This window comes from Colossoma macropomum, unplaced genomic scaffold, assembly GCF_904425465.1.
Source record: "Colossoma macropomum unplaced genomic scaffold, Colossoma_macropomum, whole genome shotgun sequence".
In the NCBI taxonomy this organism is placed as follows: domain Eukaryota; kingdom Metazoa; phylum Chordata; class Actinopteri; order Characiformes; family Serrasalmidae; genus Colossoma; species Colossoma macropomum.
The window spans coordinates 21404438-21420036 of NW_023494789.1; the positions used below are offsets into that span (position 1 = coordinate 21404438).

Consider the following 15599-nt stretch of genomic DNA (forward strand, 5'->3'; position numbering starts at 1 on the left):
GTGGACGTAGTTATGGCAGGCTATGGCTGCTTATGAGCCAAACAGTGGTGTTAGGTTGGCAGCAGTTGGACTTAATGGTTCTTGGCAGCTCTAAGAGTGTTGTTTGTTTGCCATTTCCTCCCCTTGATTTAGATTTGCTTTCATGAAGCCTGTTATTTTTTTTGTGTACGATGTGTATGTGATGATATTCAGGCCAAGCAAGTGAAACTTGTCTCCAAATTGAAGCTTTGACACTTACTGACCAGCTTCACTGTTCCAATTGCTTTCCCATTTGAAGACTAATTTGTAGCTTAGAAAATATGACGCTGTAAGGGTGGGCGGTATGACCAAAACATGACATCAGTATACTTAAAGACCGTTTCTGCATAATGCATCACAGAAAAATTTCTCGGGTTCGCAAATAAGTTTGAATGGACCATTAAAGCATTAGTGCCACATTTAAAAAAGGCCAACACCAAACATACAATGAATTTTCTTAAATCAGTGTTTGCAAAAAGACCATCCTTCATTTATTTAATTGCCAATTAAACTCAACAGCTTTTAAGCGCAAAATATTCATTTTTCAAGAGACATTACTGATTATATTAGATATACGATAATCTACATGCATAAGGAAGAGGGAAGTCAAAGGAAAACATATGAGTTTCCAAATCTAGAGTTCAAAAAATGATACAGAGAAACTGGGACTCCTAACAACCGTGCAAGACCTGGTAGACCACCAAAACTGTCACTATCAGATAAACAGTACTTAAAGCTTTCATCTTTGAGAGAGAGGAGAAAATCAAGCTCCAAGCTCTTGCTTCAGATCTGATAAAATCCAAGATGCTAGGAGTCTGAAAGGATGTGTAGCTGAGGAGCCGTTACTGAGAAAAAGAAATAGACACAAAACTGAAATGTGGAGTAAGGTTTTATAAAGTGGGATTAGTTGGATCGTGAGAAACACAAAATACAACCAACTTCTAAGACGTTTAAGAAAAATATCCCTGCTGATTTCTTTGAAAAACTGAAATACAGTTTCTCTAAAAGAATGGAAACTGGAATTAAGGCACACTAAATACTGAACATTTTGATATGTATATTACTTTTGCACAGTACTGTGCATTAATTAAATAAGGTGATGGCATAATGGGCTAACATCAGCTACCTATTACCATGCTGTTACCATGTGCAGTTTGTTGTTGTTTAGGCTCTCTGTTGGAAGTTTAATGATACACTCTGCTCATGATTCAATTTGATTGTTGATACTGGGTTCACGATTTGATATTCTTATGACATTTTGAATAATATTCAAATAAAACGTTGTTACAACTGGTTGTTACACACGGTTGTTACACATTTGTTCAGTGTTCTAGGAGTACTGATGAAAGCCATGATATGCTTAGAAAAGCATATTGTGGCATGATTTCTCACAATAAAAACAACATATCATATTTTCCTTTCAGGGTGGTGCGGTCAGTCTTTAGTGCTGGTTGTACCTGGTTGTAACCAAAGATGGTCTTGACTGCCTCTCTGCTTCAGAATAAACCCTCTCTTGTTCATATTTGTCCCCTACCATCCCCCAACTCCACATCCTCAACACCCTAACCAGAATAGAAAAGCTTTTTCCTCTCTGCTTTATGTCCTTTTACGGTAGAATGCCACCCACCAGTTTACTTCGTGCTGCATTTTTTTCCCCTCGCTCTCCTTCTCCCCACCAAGACAAGAGAGTGTAACATGCTGGTCAACCTGCAGAGGCAGGGGAATGATTAGAGAGGGTTGGACATGAAAAGAAATGGTGATGGTGGTGGTGGGGTGGGGGGTGGTATTTGAAATCTGTCTCTGGTTTATGCTGCTCTGGCAGGCTGATGGAGGCAGGTGCATACCTGGAGAAGCACTTTCATCTCCCTCCAGCCTTGCTCATCCTAAAACCCACCAAGTGCAGCATGAATCCTCTCTCCTCTGCCTTAAATCCCCAGGAAGGAATTGCCAAAGTGGTGCCACAACTACATTTATAGCTTGCTCTGGGGATTTTAGTGGGTGTGGTTTTGTGTTATTGTTGTTGTTTAACAGCCCCTGCTGTTATAATACCCCAAATGTGTGATTTGGGCATGCAGTTTGCTTGAGGGTAAAAGGTTGGATATAAGCTTGTTAGCTTCATTACCCATGCAACCTCAGAAAACAAACAGGGCTTGGTTGATTAAGTGCATTTAGGGTAACAGGAAAATTGTGCACAATTGGTTCCTTACCAAACAACCACTTTAAATCTCATGGTTGTGATCATGCCACACCAGAGCCAAAATCAAACAGTGGTAGGCCATATTTTGCATCAAGTCCGTAATCGAGTATGTAAAGTTTTCTAAAGTCAGATATTGAAACTGTGGCAGTTGTAAATTGAACTGGAGTTATGTCTCATAGTCCAAAGCCCTCTGTTTCAGTCATTTTTGAGGGAATCCTAGATGCCATCTTAGAGGTCGTTCTATCACTGTATTAGCTCATGGGAAGTGTGTTAGAAGACTGGAAGAATGGGATATTGAACATAAACATAGACTTCAGGAGCAGAACTTGACCAGAAATTACTGCAGACAATTTTATTCACAAACTCAAGAAAAACTCAATCTTGCTAGTTCAATAGCTAAGGGCTACACTGGTAACAACAACATACAAGGGAAGGGCAATGCTTCATGGTTCTCATTCTAAGCATATAGCCTACACAAGAAACAGTTTTAGTGTAGCAATTTCTCCACTAATTTGCCTTTATTTACAGTTCTCATACTGTACTATAAAGTGATAATACTTCACTGTTTTTCTAAACACAGTTCACTGCTGTATTTATAGTTTTTTTCAGTACTCCTGTATGTCTTATGTACAGTTAATATGTGCTGTAATGTGCACCCACAGCTCTCTGAGTTCTCTGGCCCTCAGTTTTGCTACAATATGTAGTACAGCATGTTAAGATGTTGGCCATATAGCCCGAACATTTGTGCATGCTGTTAATGGATAAGAGAACAATCAAGTTATTTTTCACAACAGCATAGTACTATTCATCAATCACACCATGAACTGAACATCACATTACAGCCATTACATGCCCTTATGCCAGTTGTTATAACCAGATGGCAGTAACCAAATATCGATTAATTATAGCAGTACAGAATGAAGTAGTGACCTGTAATACAAAAAGACATCATGGTTGAAATACCAAACATTTTAAATGCATTCAGGCAATCTTTGGGGTAAGAGTAACATGTTAAAAAATAAAAATAAAAAAGCTAACTCCTGTGAAATGATCTGTAGATGAAAAAATAAAAGGAAATTTAAAAAAGAAAATGCAAAGAATGTCAGGAAACTCCACCTTGTCACAACAATATTCCTTGATAAACATAATTTCTTTACAATGTAGACCAGGCAATTATTGACAAAGCCTATGTACATCTAGCTAACTTAGCTGAGGGCAGTTGAAATTTCCAATCTGTAATATTCACTCTTCCCTTTGTCCTGCAAGCGGCCATTTGTGTAACATAACAGTGACACTTCTGAGTCACGCGGTGAAGTTGGCCAGAACATATTAGAAGATCACCTGAAGGGCACTGCGCTGGTAAGGACCCACAAACAGGTAAAGAGAGAAGCTGGCTTCCAGTCAAGAGAGTCAAATAGATCCTTCAGGCAATCCTCAAAGCACAGTCTCAACACAACTGCCGATCTAACATGCCATTTTACGTGCTGGTGTTGTGCTGGTTCTTGTCAGTTTGGCTGCATTATCATAATGAATGCCATACAGTGAGTGGTTTGTCTGTGCATGACTAAGGCAGCAGTGATTAGGTCACTTTTCCAGGCTCTTTCTCTCTCTTTGCTCGAGGGGATTTGGTATATAAAGAGCGGTGAGTGTACACTGGCTGAGTGAGGGCATAATAATAGATGCAGTTAAAAACAACAACTTCCCACGCCTGCTATCCGCCTTTTTCTAGAGCTGCCTCTCTCTCTTTGCTCTGTAAACAGCCTTGTCTCCTGTGATGCTGTAGAAGTTTTTGCTTGTGAACTCTTTAGGCTGGCTTCACTCAGAAAAACTTTGATGCAGCTAGTTGCGTGTTGTGAGTTGCCTGCAACATAATTTCCATACAACTCAACAGTTACACAGGGCAATTTAAAAACAAAGTTGCGCGCAACAGTAACTCCACTAGTTAGCCAAGTTAGCAGCTCTTTTTGTAATTTACACATTTGCCATTTTTTATCATCTCCCTATATTTCCAGCTGTCTTTGCCGTTTTTGTGTTGTGTGTATGTTAAACTTTTGAAAATATGTGTTTAAGTAGCTATTACAGTCATAGCCTAACTTAATGCCTCATTTATCCTGTCCTAGAAGCACCACAAGTTAATCACACATGCATGGTCTCCCTTTTTGTAATAATTTTCATCTTTTTGATCCCAAATGAATCTGGGCTCTGTGTAAAATTAGGGGGCAGCAAGAGAGGAAAAAAAATATGCTATGCAGATCATGTTGACAGCAGACTAAAGAAGAACAAATGGTGGAACAAAGAGCCTTTTAAACAGTTAGCATTAGTTGGCTATTTAATGCAGCTGGTTACACAAACATTAGCTTTGCAAAACTCACTATTAGGAAAACGACAAAATGAAAAACTACTGTCCTTGAGTCAGTCAGGGGCGCTTGCAACTGTTGCAGCTGAGTTTCAAGTGAGTTGAAGGATGCTTTACATTGTGCAACCTGAGTGCAATTTTGTTTCATGTAGACTTTAGACAACTAAAGTTTCACCGTGTAAAGCCAGGCTAAGGATTGCACAATAAATCGCTTTTGTAACAATTCTTTGCTCTTATAACTATGTTATTTATACATCAGCCTTATATTAGTTAGAAAATAACTAATAGTGCTTAATAGTAATTACTGATAGTTCTAGTGCCCTATTGGGATTTCTAGTATTTTAGTGCTAAGTTAACACTGGTGGACCCAAAAAATGTTTTGGCCATTCTGGATTAAACACTAACATTTAAAGCATTCCATATGTTTTAGTTAAAGCTTATAACAGATATTAACATATACTTTATCATGTTGCAGTTTTACAGTGACTGTTTCAGTAAAGAGCCCTGGCACAGTGCTGCCACTGCTGTTTTTCATTTCTAACAACTGACTAAACCAATCACCTTGTAGGTAAAGGCCCCTCCCCTGTTGTGGAGATGCATGCATATATTTTGTGCATTGAGTAAAATGTTTAAAATAATTAGTGTTATTTTTCTTTAATACAGTGGAATTTTTGCATTTATAAGTCTCCTTCTGTTCAAAAAGATAGGATATCTATACCTAGTCTTGTATGGCTGGTAATATTAGCCCAGGGACATTGCTTGCCTCCACTTTCACTTCCTAATTATGTTGGCAATTCATCTAAAGTTTAAGGCCTTCTGACCAATGAGAGAGCTAGTGTTGCTGTATCTACTGAGATACATGGAGGAAAAAATCCTGATTGAACAATTTTCCATTTCAAGATTTTAACCGGCAAAATAGAAACAAAGCTTAACAATGAAAGAACCATATTACTACAATACTAATACAATACAGTTTAAATGCAACAAACTGATTATATTAAATAAAAATCAACTAAAAATTACAGATATTTTTAGTTCCTGATGATCTTTAGGCCTTCTCTAAAAACCAGTGACGAACCATGACTATAAGAGCTAGGCCTTCGTTTTGAGTCATAAATGTCAAAATTCTGTCATAACATTAGGACAAAACCCACCTCTACGATAATACTACCTTCTGCTAGCGTCCGCATAGGATTCTAGAAGTTTGTTAGTGCTAAGCTAACAGCGCTATTCACATTCATTCACATTAACATTTTTAGCAGTTACAGATTAATCACAGACATCTGAAGATTCCGAAAGACGTTCCATGTTTCACTTTACAAATATTTTACGTTGTAGCAGTTTCACAGTGACTCTGTTAGTACAGAGGCCTGGCGTAGAGCTGCAGTTTTCCATTTCTACCCAGTGATTAAGATGCTGCTCGTATTCACAGTCAGTGACATCTAGTACTTTCAGCAGCCCTAGAGTGATCTTTTTTCACTAAATTTGTCCCACCTGATTGGCAGATTCCTTTGTCATTTTAAGTAAGGCATTTTCTTCATCTTGAAGTCCTAATCACAGTCGATACCAATTCCTGATTGGCCAGTTTTCTGCTGGGTGTTTCAAGAATTTAACCCCTTTGTTTACACCCAAAACTTAACAATAAAACACAAGTAGTAGTGTAATACTTGCAGAATGTAAATACAAGTATGATTCTATTAAATAAAATGAAATAAATACAGACATTAAATCGTGAAAGCCTGGAGGGTTGCCCTCTGCTAAAAGCCCACTGTTAGTTACTGAATAGTAAGGTTTAAAATTTGTTTACTACAAGGCAGACTGGTATGGAAGCCAATCGCTATGTGATATCTTTTCCATTTTTTGCAGCCAGTAATAATTAAGGGCTTAGTTAAGATCAAATAACTGATGTTGGCTGTCTGATTACATTTGACAGTTTGACATAATGTTATCTTTAAAAAAAAGTATGTTACATAGCTAAAAACAATTATAGCAGCCATCTTGAAGCCTGAATTTTGTCTGTTTTTATCCATTTTTATAGATACCAATATATCAGAGACAACAACATACAATGTCAGAAATCGCATAAGCAAGTCCATTTAAGATTACTTAAGCTTGATGTAGTGGCAAGGTTATTAGCTAGATTAGCTTCAATGCTAAAGCACACTTTGGACACCAAACTTGTGACTTTGATTTTTTGTTTGATTTTTTTCACAAAAGTGAATTTTATTCTGTTGTTATAAATTTCTTCTGTTATGATGTTAACAAAGTCATTCAGAGTGGTCTGATGTGAAATGCTCTAAAGAAACTCAGAATAGTCAGAACTGATCACAATTTTGAGATCAGATTTTTCCTAAAATGTATTTTAAATGGCAAAGAGGTAAATGCAGGGTAAGTAGTAATATATATTGATATATAATATTATTTCTTTTACATATAATTACATATAAAACATATTACGTACAGTACAGATAAAAACTCAGAAGATACCTGTAGGTTCCACTGGTGGTTTTGGACCAACCATTGGATCACGCAGAAAAAGCAAGACAGAGAGGGAGATGGAGAGAGAGGAAGAGAGAGAGAGTGAGCCAGAGAGACGTGTGAATCGCACAAGTCCACATCAGCCCTTGTTTTCTCTGATACAGAGCCGATTGATTATCCTTCAGCACGCTGCTGTATTATGCTGTTATCTCTGGCCACAGGGCTCAGTGGGCTGCCAATCAGCTGACAGCAGCTCCACTCTCCTCTTGTGTTCTCAAACTCTCTGTAGTAATGACATCCTTCCTCCGTGGCTGCGCTCCGCTGATAAATTATGATTGTTTACATGGTGCACAGGGACACGCAAACATCCTCTGACACAATCACACTGCGCAACCTCACCCAATCAGTCCATTAATCACTCGGCTAATACAGACCGCAGCGTCCACTGCCCAAAACATCCTGTTTTTGCCATTATGAAAGAGAGACTTTAAGTGCAAACAGTCTGCTGTGCCTGTGTCCTAAAATAGCCCAGTAAAGTGGTGTGCAAAATGAAATCAATATCGAAGAGCTGGAATTTGTGGCGAGGTTGTTTGAGGACGACCTGAAGGCGATGATTCCTCTAACAGGATTTGTCTTCTCATGGAATCTTGCATTCTTTGTTATAAATATTGTGCCAGTCAGGTCCTCCAAATTCTGCTGGAAAACTATTTAAACCGCTTCAAACCAACTAAAAATAGTCAATCTTCCTGAGAACAGATCCAAGAAACAACAATGACAGAAAGATAGAAAGCACAAAATAGCAACGGAGCAAAAAAATATGAGTTTCCTTGCAGTTTTCCCTGTCTTGCTTTTGTTCTTTCCACTTCAGTTTTCCACCAATAAACCACTTGCTCTACCACTTTATAGTTTTACCCCCTAGCACTCTCTGTTTGTTTCCAAATGGTTTTTACCTTTGACATGTGGTTCTAGGAAAAAAACTTTTAATTGGTATAAAACCTTTACATTATGTAATTAAACATCTTATTTACAAAAACAGTTCTTTAAAGAGTTCTTAGGCACCAAAAGCAGTTCTTCTGTGGCAGTGGCTCTCGAACCAGTTCACAGGATCCCCTTGATGGTCCACATTTGTGTACCACCCTTGTGTTTCAGAGAGCACAATATAATTGGTCACTTGATCAGTTTTTGATTGGTTTGTTTAAGTCAGTTTCTGTGGATACCGCGACTAAATACCTCCATATCATGTTTGAGTCTCTTGCAGTCAGTCATAGACAAGCTTATATAATTTGAGGTAAAAATAGACACTTTGTGATGTTGATGCACATTCTCATTCTGATAAAGATTAGCATGACATGCTAGTCTGGTGTACTAGTAGCACGACATGTTAACTAGCCTTAGGTAAGGTTTGCTAATGTTAGCTCTGTGTAACTAGCATCTAAGTAGGCTATTAGCAAGCATGTAAATGACAGACTATGTCTTCAAAATAAGGCCAAAATATTTGGAAACATGTAAATAAGAGGGCCGTGATGGAAGTGTTTGTATTCAGTTTTCAGGTTTAACCATTTATTTTGTAATTTTCTATGTTGTGTCCATCAAAAATTGACAAAAAAGAGAAAAGAACTAGAAGTTGTTTATGAGCTCATTGATCTCTTAGAGTGCTGTACAGTGAATTGTATGCATAACAAATGAATAAGTGTGTTTCAGTATTTCAGTTTCAAGATCTAAAACCATTCAAATAAAATATCCCCCTCTCTGAATAGCTCTGAACTGTTTTAATTAAAAAAATATTGTCCCGCATTTCATGTCACAACTTAAAGACAAAGTTTTAGTCTGTAAGCAGAGCCTTATTTTAGCCACACCCCTGCATTTTAGAGCAAGAAGTGAGACTGCATCCCTCTCCCTCACCGCCACGTGGTGAACAGTTAGATCCCAATTTTTTTTCATTTGAGATGCGTCTCAAATCAGTGTGAAACATTAAGAACTGTCACTACTGAAACACATTTTCTGTAATTAAGTAAACTTTTTTGTGTTTTAATAAAGAATTTTGTGTACTACTGTTCAAACCTGTGTTTGTTTACTATGTGCCGGCTAGCGTTTTTGAGTTCTGCTTGTCACTACTGAAACAGTCACTTCTGAAACATTTGGTAAAGTTTCAGGTGTTACGATTGTTTTGGCAGTGACAAAGTGGAATGTACAGTCATTTACTAATAAAATAAGTGTAATAAAAGTTTAGAATCACTTAAAACAAAAGGATTTTAGTGTAAAGACCAAGTCAGTTAAAAGTCCTATGGATATATGGATCAACCAAATTGGTTAACGGTGAATTGTGTGAATTGTTATACCTTATTTTTTTTTTTGTTTTGAAGATTTTTATTTTAAGTTTTTATCTAAGATATTGCACCATATTTCCTAAATCATATTTGTGTTGAATTTTGCTTCTTGACCTTTCTTTGCTTGATCTCTTTTTTTCTCTCTCTCTTTGACTCTCTCTCTCCCTCTGCAGGTAGCCACAGCCTGCGCCCCCACCACGAACTATGAGCTGGTAAGATGCTATGCCTACATGTCTTTGCAAATGTTTGGAAGATACACAGAGTACATACGCATAGCTTTCAAAATAATTTCAGTATTTGTGAGCACACTACTTGCTTCATTGGCATGTCTTCCTAAGCATATATTTATAAAATATAAAATATTTATAACATGAAAACATTTTTTTTTTTTTTTACTTTTTCTCACCATTGCCACTCAAAAGGACTTACTTTCCTAAAATATCAGCTTTTTGTTGCATTCTGACTTCTTCCCTGTGCCGAGAAATCAAAATTACTGTTATATTGTACATTTATCCATGGACTTAGAGTACTGTGAAAATGTCACCATCTTTCGTTTGTTTGATTTCCATTCAAAACTGACATTAAATATAATTATTTATTTTTCAGCATCAGAAAAAGTTTAGAAAACATATTTAACATATTAAATAATATTATCAGTATTTTGAGTCTCCACCTTTTCTCTTTATTACAGCTTCCATTCTATTCAGGAGACTTGCGTTCAGTTTTTCAGACAAATCTGCAGGGATATTTTTCCACACATCCAAAGTTCAGTCTTTGAAGTTGTAGTATTTTCTCACTATCCAAGTAATCCTAAACACATGTCAGTGATGTTGAGGTCTGGACTCTGGGGTGGTCAGGCCACTGTTCTGAGAACACCAGCAGCTTCTTTGATTTGCAAATTTTCTTCCTTTTTTGACAGCTACACATTCTTTCAGACTTATAGCATTGAGTTGTCTTCTCACAGTGGAAGGATGGGCAGAAACAGCTGTGGATTTTTTTCAGATCTGAAGCAAGAGTGGAGCTTGATTTTCTCCTCTCCCTCAAATATAAAAACTTTAAGTACTGTTTGTCTGATGGTGACTGTTTTGGTGGTCTACCAGGTCTTGTGCGGTTTTTAGTTGTCTCATTTTCTCTATGTGGTGGCTGATTTTGACAGCACTGTATGTATGCATCACATGATATTTAATGTCTTTTCATTTATTGTTTATAATTAATTGACTACTAATAACAATATTAATATTAATATGCTAATATGTACTGCTAATAAGTAACTAATAAACACACACACACATATATTCCACAAGCATGCAAACAATGGGAGTGAATGGAGGAAATGCCTGAGTACCTGAGTACCCTAGGTACTACCCTAGGACATATATTGTAATAAAGCAAACTGACTCTCCTACATTTAACCACAGCCTAACTGGCAAGCCAGCAAACATCAACACTGTACTTTTTTCCCCACTTTCATTTAATTTTATTTCACAGTTTTAGGATGATAAAAGATATGTTCATGTTACACAGCAGCTTGTAGCAGATAGTAGCAAAGCAAAAGCAGTTAACCCAGAAAAAGGATCTCTAACAATGACTCTGTTAAATGCTATTAAGACTAACTATAGCAGCAGTATAAACACTACTTTGTAGTCCAAGTATATGCAGGATTAAACAACTATGGTTTGTAAACTTACAACCACAATCATATTTTAACCAAACATTTTTATATCAAAAGCTCAACAGTGTACATGCCCATACACAACAACAAGAGCCGACATGTGAACACACGGTAACCGGAGGCATAGCCAAGCATGAATCATGGCTTCTCTTCTGGGCCCCCCCAATTAGGGAAGGTGAGACAGTCCACCATCCTCAGTCAGCCATCATCAGTAAAGCATCAATTATGCTTTATGGTGAAAATCTGCCAGGATGGTAGTTACCAAACAGTAATGAGAGTCTGATGACACTGCATTTAATATTTAGTGTATCTTGCTGTGATCATCTAATTTACTCAGCAAACAGGCGAGAGAATGTGCACTGGTTCCCTTCAGTAGAGCTGCTCTGTGAGCTATGTTAAGAAGTAAACTATGTGATGGTAAGATAACAATCAAAAATTATTCAGCTATAATCATTTGTGATGCTAACTAACCTCTTTGTACACTTATATACATGCATATATTGTAGGTTACCGTATAAAGTGCTGTGTGGCTTGCTTTCTAATATACTCATGTACAATCTGTAGTGAGGGCAGCTTAAATGAATGACTTCTGTGGCCTGTCTGTATGAAATGTTTTTCTTAAAGTTATCAGTGTGCACTGAAAAAAGTGATGCACAATTGACGTACATGAATTACATTACATCAACATAGTTTTGTCCTTCTGTTTACTTTTGCCAATAGTTATATTGCTGTAATATTTTGTTCTTGTGAAAATAGAGGACAGATTTGGTTATATACAAAGATACATCACTTTTTACATCACTTTGCTTTTTTATTTAGTTTTTTCCTAGCAGCATGTCACCCCAATAAAATTTCTGGTCACCCCATTCTAAAAGATCTAGCTACAACCCTGACGGTAACTGTTATGCTGATTGCGTTCAGTTTAAATAAACACTATGCACACACTCGTATACCTAAACAGTTCTTTGCTGAAAGGACTTTGAGATTGTGTTCTAACTCTCTTTACCCATGCAGTATAGTTATAATTGAGCTGGCTCACACAGCGGGTGTGTCATGTTTGATTGATATGCAGCAGGCATGGCGGAGGCACAGGAGACTTAAAGCACACACTTGTGACATTTTTCAATTGTGAGAACTAACATTGGAGGTCAGGGGTCAAGGTAAGACCCGTTTGGAGGATAGCTTGCTGTGATTCAGACTGGCGAGTCCTTTCAGCAAATGTTTTTGTGATATGTCGATACTGTCGCCATTTTTCTATGCTGTGAAAGATCTAGGCTAGCTGATGCTGCTTGTATTTGCATCCATGCCTATATGCTTTTAAAAAGAAATGATGTTTTTCACTTGTAGGGCAGTTCTAGATCAGTTGTCACCTTCAAGTGTAAGATTTAGAAGCAATATTGGAGTAACATTTTCTTCAGAGTCCCTTAAGTTTTATGTATTTATTAGGTAAGTGTGAGGTACAACTTTTCATATCAAGAAAGCTGCAGTTGTGCATTTTATTTCAGCACGGGCATCTTTGTGGAGATGTGCAAACTGTTTTTACAGCAGACAGTTTTCACTACTCACCTTTCACCCTTCATTGAGAGCCAGCAGTGTCCTAGTTACTCTAACTGTGCAGCAAAAAATATATTTTTAAAATTATATTAATAGATTGCCATTCTTTGGGCACGACCACAAGGTTTTACCGCAGCATCAGAATGTTGATATGAGATGGGAAATCGGTTATGTCACGGCTGTAGTCAAACTACACACAGAGAGAGTGGGAGATTATTACAATGGTTGAAAAAATTGGATGAGAGAGAGAGACAGTTACGTTGGCTGAATATGTAACATTTTAAAAACAAAATTAGGCTGTGGTGTGGAAATAGCGTATGACTTTGGAATTTTATCAGCACAAAAGCGGTCAACAGTTGGCGAAGGACGCAATTCGCTTTCCTCTAAAGGGCAGCGTTAATTTAAACAGTGCATGGCTACTAAAAAAAAAGAGTCTCTTCTGCACATAAAATATTTAAAAGTCCTGTTCTTTTAGGTTATTATCCTGTTATTTTTCTGTTATTCTTTTGAGCAATTGCAGTTAATTAATCCAGAAATCTGGTGGGTGCTGCAATCCCCTCAACACATGTATTTCTCATATCCTTGGCAATTTAATATTGATTAATATGGGAGCTGTATTTGTTCCGTCAGACACATGACTAAAACTCTTCATATATTATTGTGTTTAAGAGTGATTTAGAGAATGAATATTTGAGTACTCAATTGTAAATATTCATGAATTTTCAAAGCCTATAAAATGCTGTTTGGTCCAGCTGTAGTAATTTACCCCAGACTAATTCTGTGTGCTCTGTACTATCAGCTTATTTGCAGTTCTATATGTAGTTACATCAAATCGAACAAACCTTGATATTAGATGCTTGTAAGGGAAAAATATCAATACCAGTATCTGTTCAATGCTGTATCTGGACTGCTGAGTGTAGTGTGTGTGTTTGACAAGTTAAATTGATTGTGCATGAGTCTCAGGTGGATTAACAGTGCTGTATCTCTCTCTCTCTTTCTCTCTCGCTCTCGCTGTCTCTCTTTCCTTTTCCAGCCTCCCAGTAACGATCTCCCTCTGAAGCATGTGGAGACTCCGGTAAGTCACATTCCACTCTCGACCTTACGAATTCTCCATTAATATGCACATAAATGTGACTATACACTACCTGTATTGTGGATTTGTATTGTATGTTTGTCCAAAGCACATTAGCACATACCTACTGAGTGACCGAATATGAATCTTTAGGCTCATGTTTAAACATGTGGTTTGGCTGTGTTAGGACTGTATTGTTTATCTCAGCTCTCAGAGGTTAAAGAGAAGGGAAGGCATTAGGACTTTGAGAGATTATTTTCGTAAATGAAGTGCCAGAAAATAATTGAATAAGTCCAGTTTATGGCACTGCCAGTTTGCCATTTTATCCCCTAATGGCAACCTGTTTTTGTATTATTTGAAGCAGGTTCTTAAACGAAAACTCCATTGTTTTTTCCATCTGTATCTGCAGTCGATTGTCACAGACAGTAATTTCAGTGCATATTTTCAGCATAGGCTGAAATAGGCCATAGGCTTCTACTATGTCTTTTGCAAAGTGCAGAGAAATGTGTAGAAGTTATTATCCATACTAAGTGATTCAATGCTTCAGATAGAGATTATGCTGAAAAAACAATGTTCCTTGAATTCCTTTTATTTTGCTTTGAATTTAAAGCCGTACCATGTAAAACATGTAAAATATGCTAGGAGTTTTACAGACCTTCAGACATCTTTACATATTAACCTCACACACAGAGGCTCAAAGAGAAGGTCTCACTCAAAGTTTAGCTCTCAAATGCAAAATCAACTTTTATACTGATGAAGATGATGACAATAGTGGGAAATTCACTCGCATCCTTCGGAACACATCCTTTACCAAGTTTGGACTCTTTAAATACTCTTTCAAAGTACTCAGATTCATCTGCTTGTGGGGGTCTGAAGCACAACCCACCTTACAAAATGTTCCTCCATATGTTGCATGCAATTACACATTTCCACCAGAGAGGTCTCCAAATCCCCAAATCTTACCTAGTGTAGCTTTTAAGAACTTTATCTCAGATAAACAGCATAAAGTATAGTGAAAGCAGCCCGCCCCATCTGCGCTGTCCCAAAGTGATGCATTCTCTCCTCTACTCCAGTCACAAAAGAGGATTCAAAGCCACTTTGTTAGTCTGATTATGGGTTTTAAGGGATTTTAGCATTTCTGGGTCATGGCCCTTCTACTGCAGTAGAAACTGTTCATAAAAAAGCATCAGTGCCAGATGTGAGTAATGCTGCGGCTGCATATGCTTTGGAGGGGGGAGCGCAGGGCCAAATTTTAAGCGCACTCATACAGTTGCAGGATCACAAGATATGTTCATTACATGCTTGAATCTGACGAGTGCACATATGGGTTTCATTACAGTGATTTATTCTTGGCATTATTAACATGTATGAAGCCGTTTTGGATCGAAACTGTGCTAAGCTGCTTTGACACAGACAATTTGATCCAGCCATTAAAGCAAACAACACCGTTAGGACGCTGTACGTACCAGAGGTGGATACAGTAACCTATCTCAGGTATTGTTACTTAAATGAAATAAAAAGTAAAAGTAAAAGTAGTGAGCTCCCTATAAAACGTTTTCCCTTTTATTTTTACCCAGTATTCTCCCCATTTAATTGTGCTCACTTCCAACCACTAGCTAGGTTTGCCCCTATCACATGAGGCTATCAATTCTTAGTATATCCAGCATCTAGCAGCATAGCAACTGAAGTCTATTAAGTGGTGTTCTTATCTTTTTGGGAGACTTTTGGTATCCTTTTGGCTGAGCAGTTATGATTTGGGTCATGGATCATTCTCAGCACAGCAGTGACACTGACATGGTAATAGCATAGTAGTGCCATTAGTAAAAACAGAGGATGACTGACAAATTGTGCATGGAAAAAGATGAGCTGTAGTCTCTAACTGCACACATACAAGGTGCACCAGCAAGATTAGTGTCCAATAAAGT

The 15599-nt window shown here is 37.5% G+C and overlaps 1 protein-coding gene across 2 annotated transcripts in view; it reads left to right on the forward strand.

The window, feature by feature from the left end:
• tns1a (tensin 1a) overlaps positions 1 to 15599 on the forward strand; it is a 240106-nt gene that overhangs the window by 117189 nt on the left and 107318 nt on the right. For both annotated transcript variants that reach the window (XM_036570545.1, XM_036570546.1), the window contains exons 4-5: positions 9550 to 9588; positions 13636 to 13677. In XM_036570545.1, the coding sequence (XP_036426438.1) occupies positions 9550 to 9588; positions 13636 to 13677 (81 nt within the window). The remainder of the gene's footprint in view (positions 1 to 9549; positions 9589 to 13635; positions 13678 to 15599) is intronic.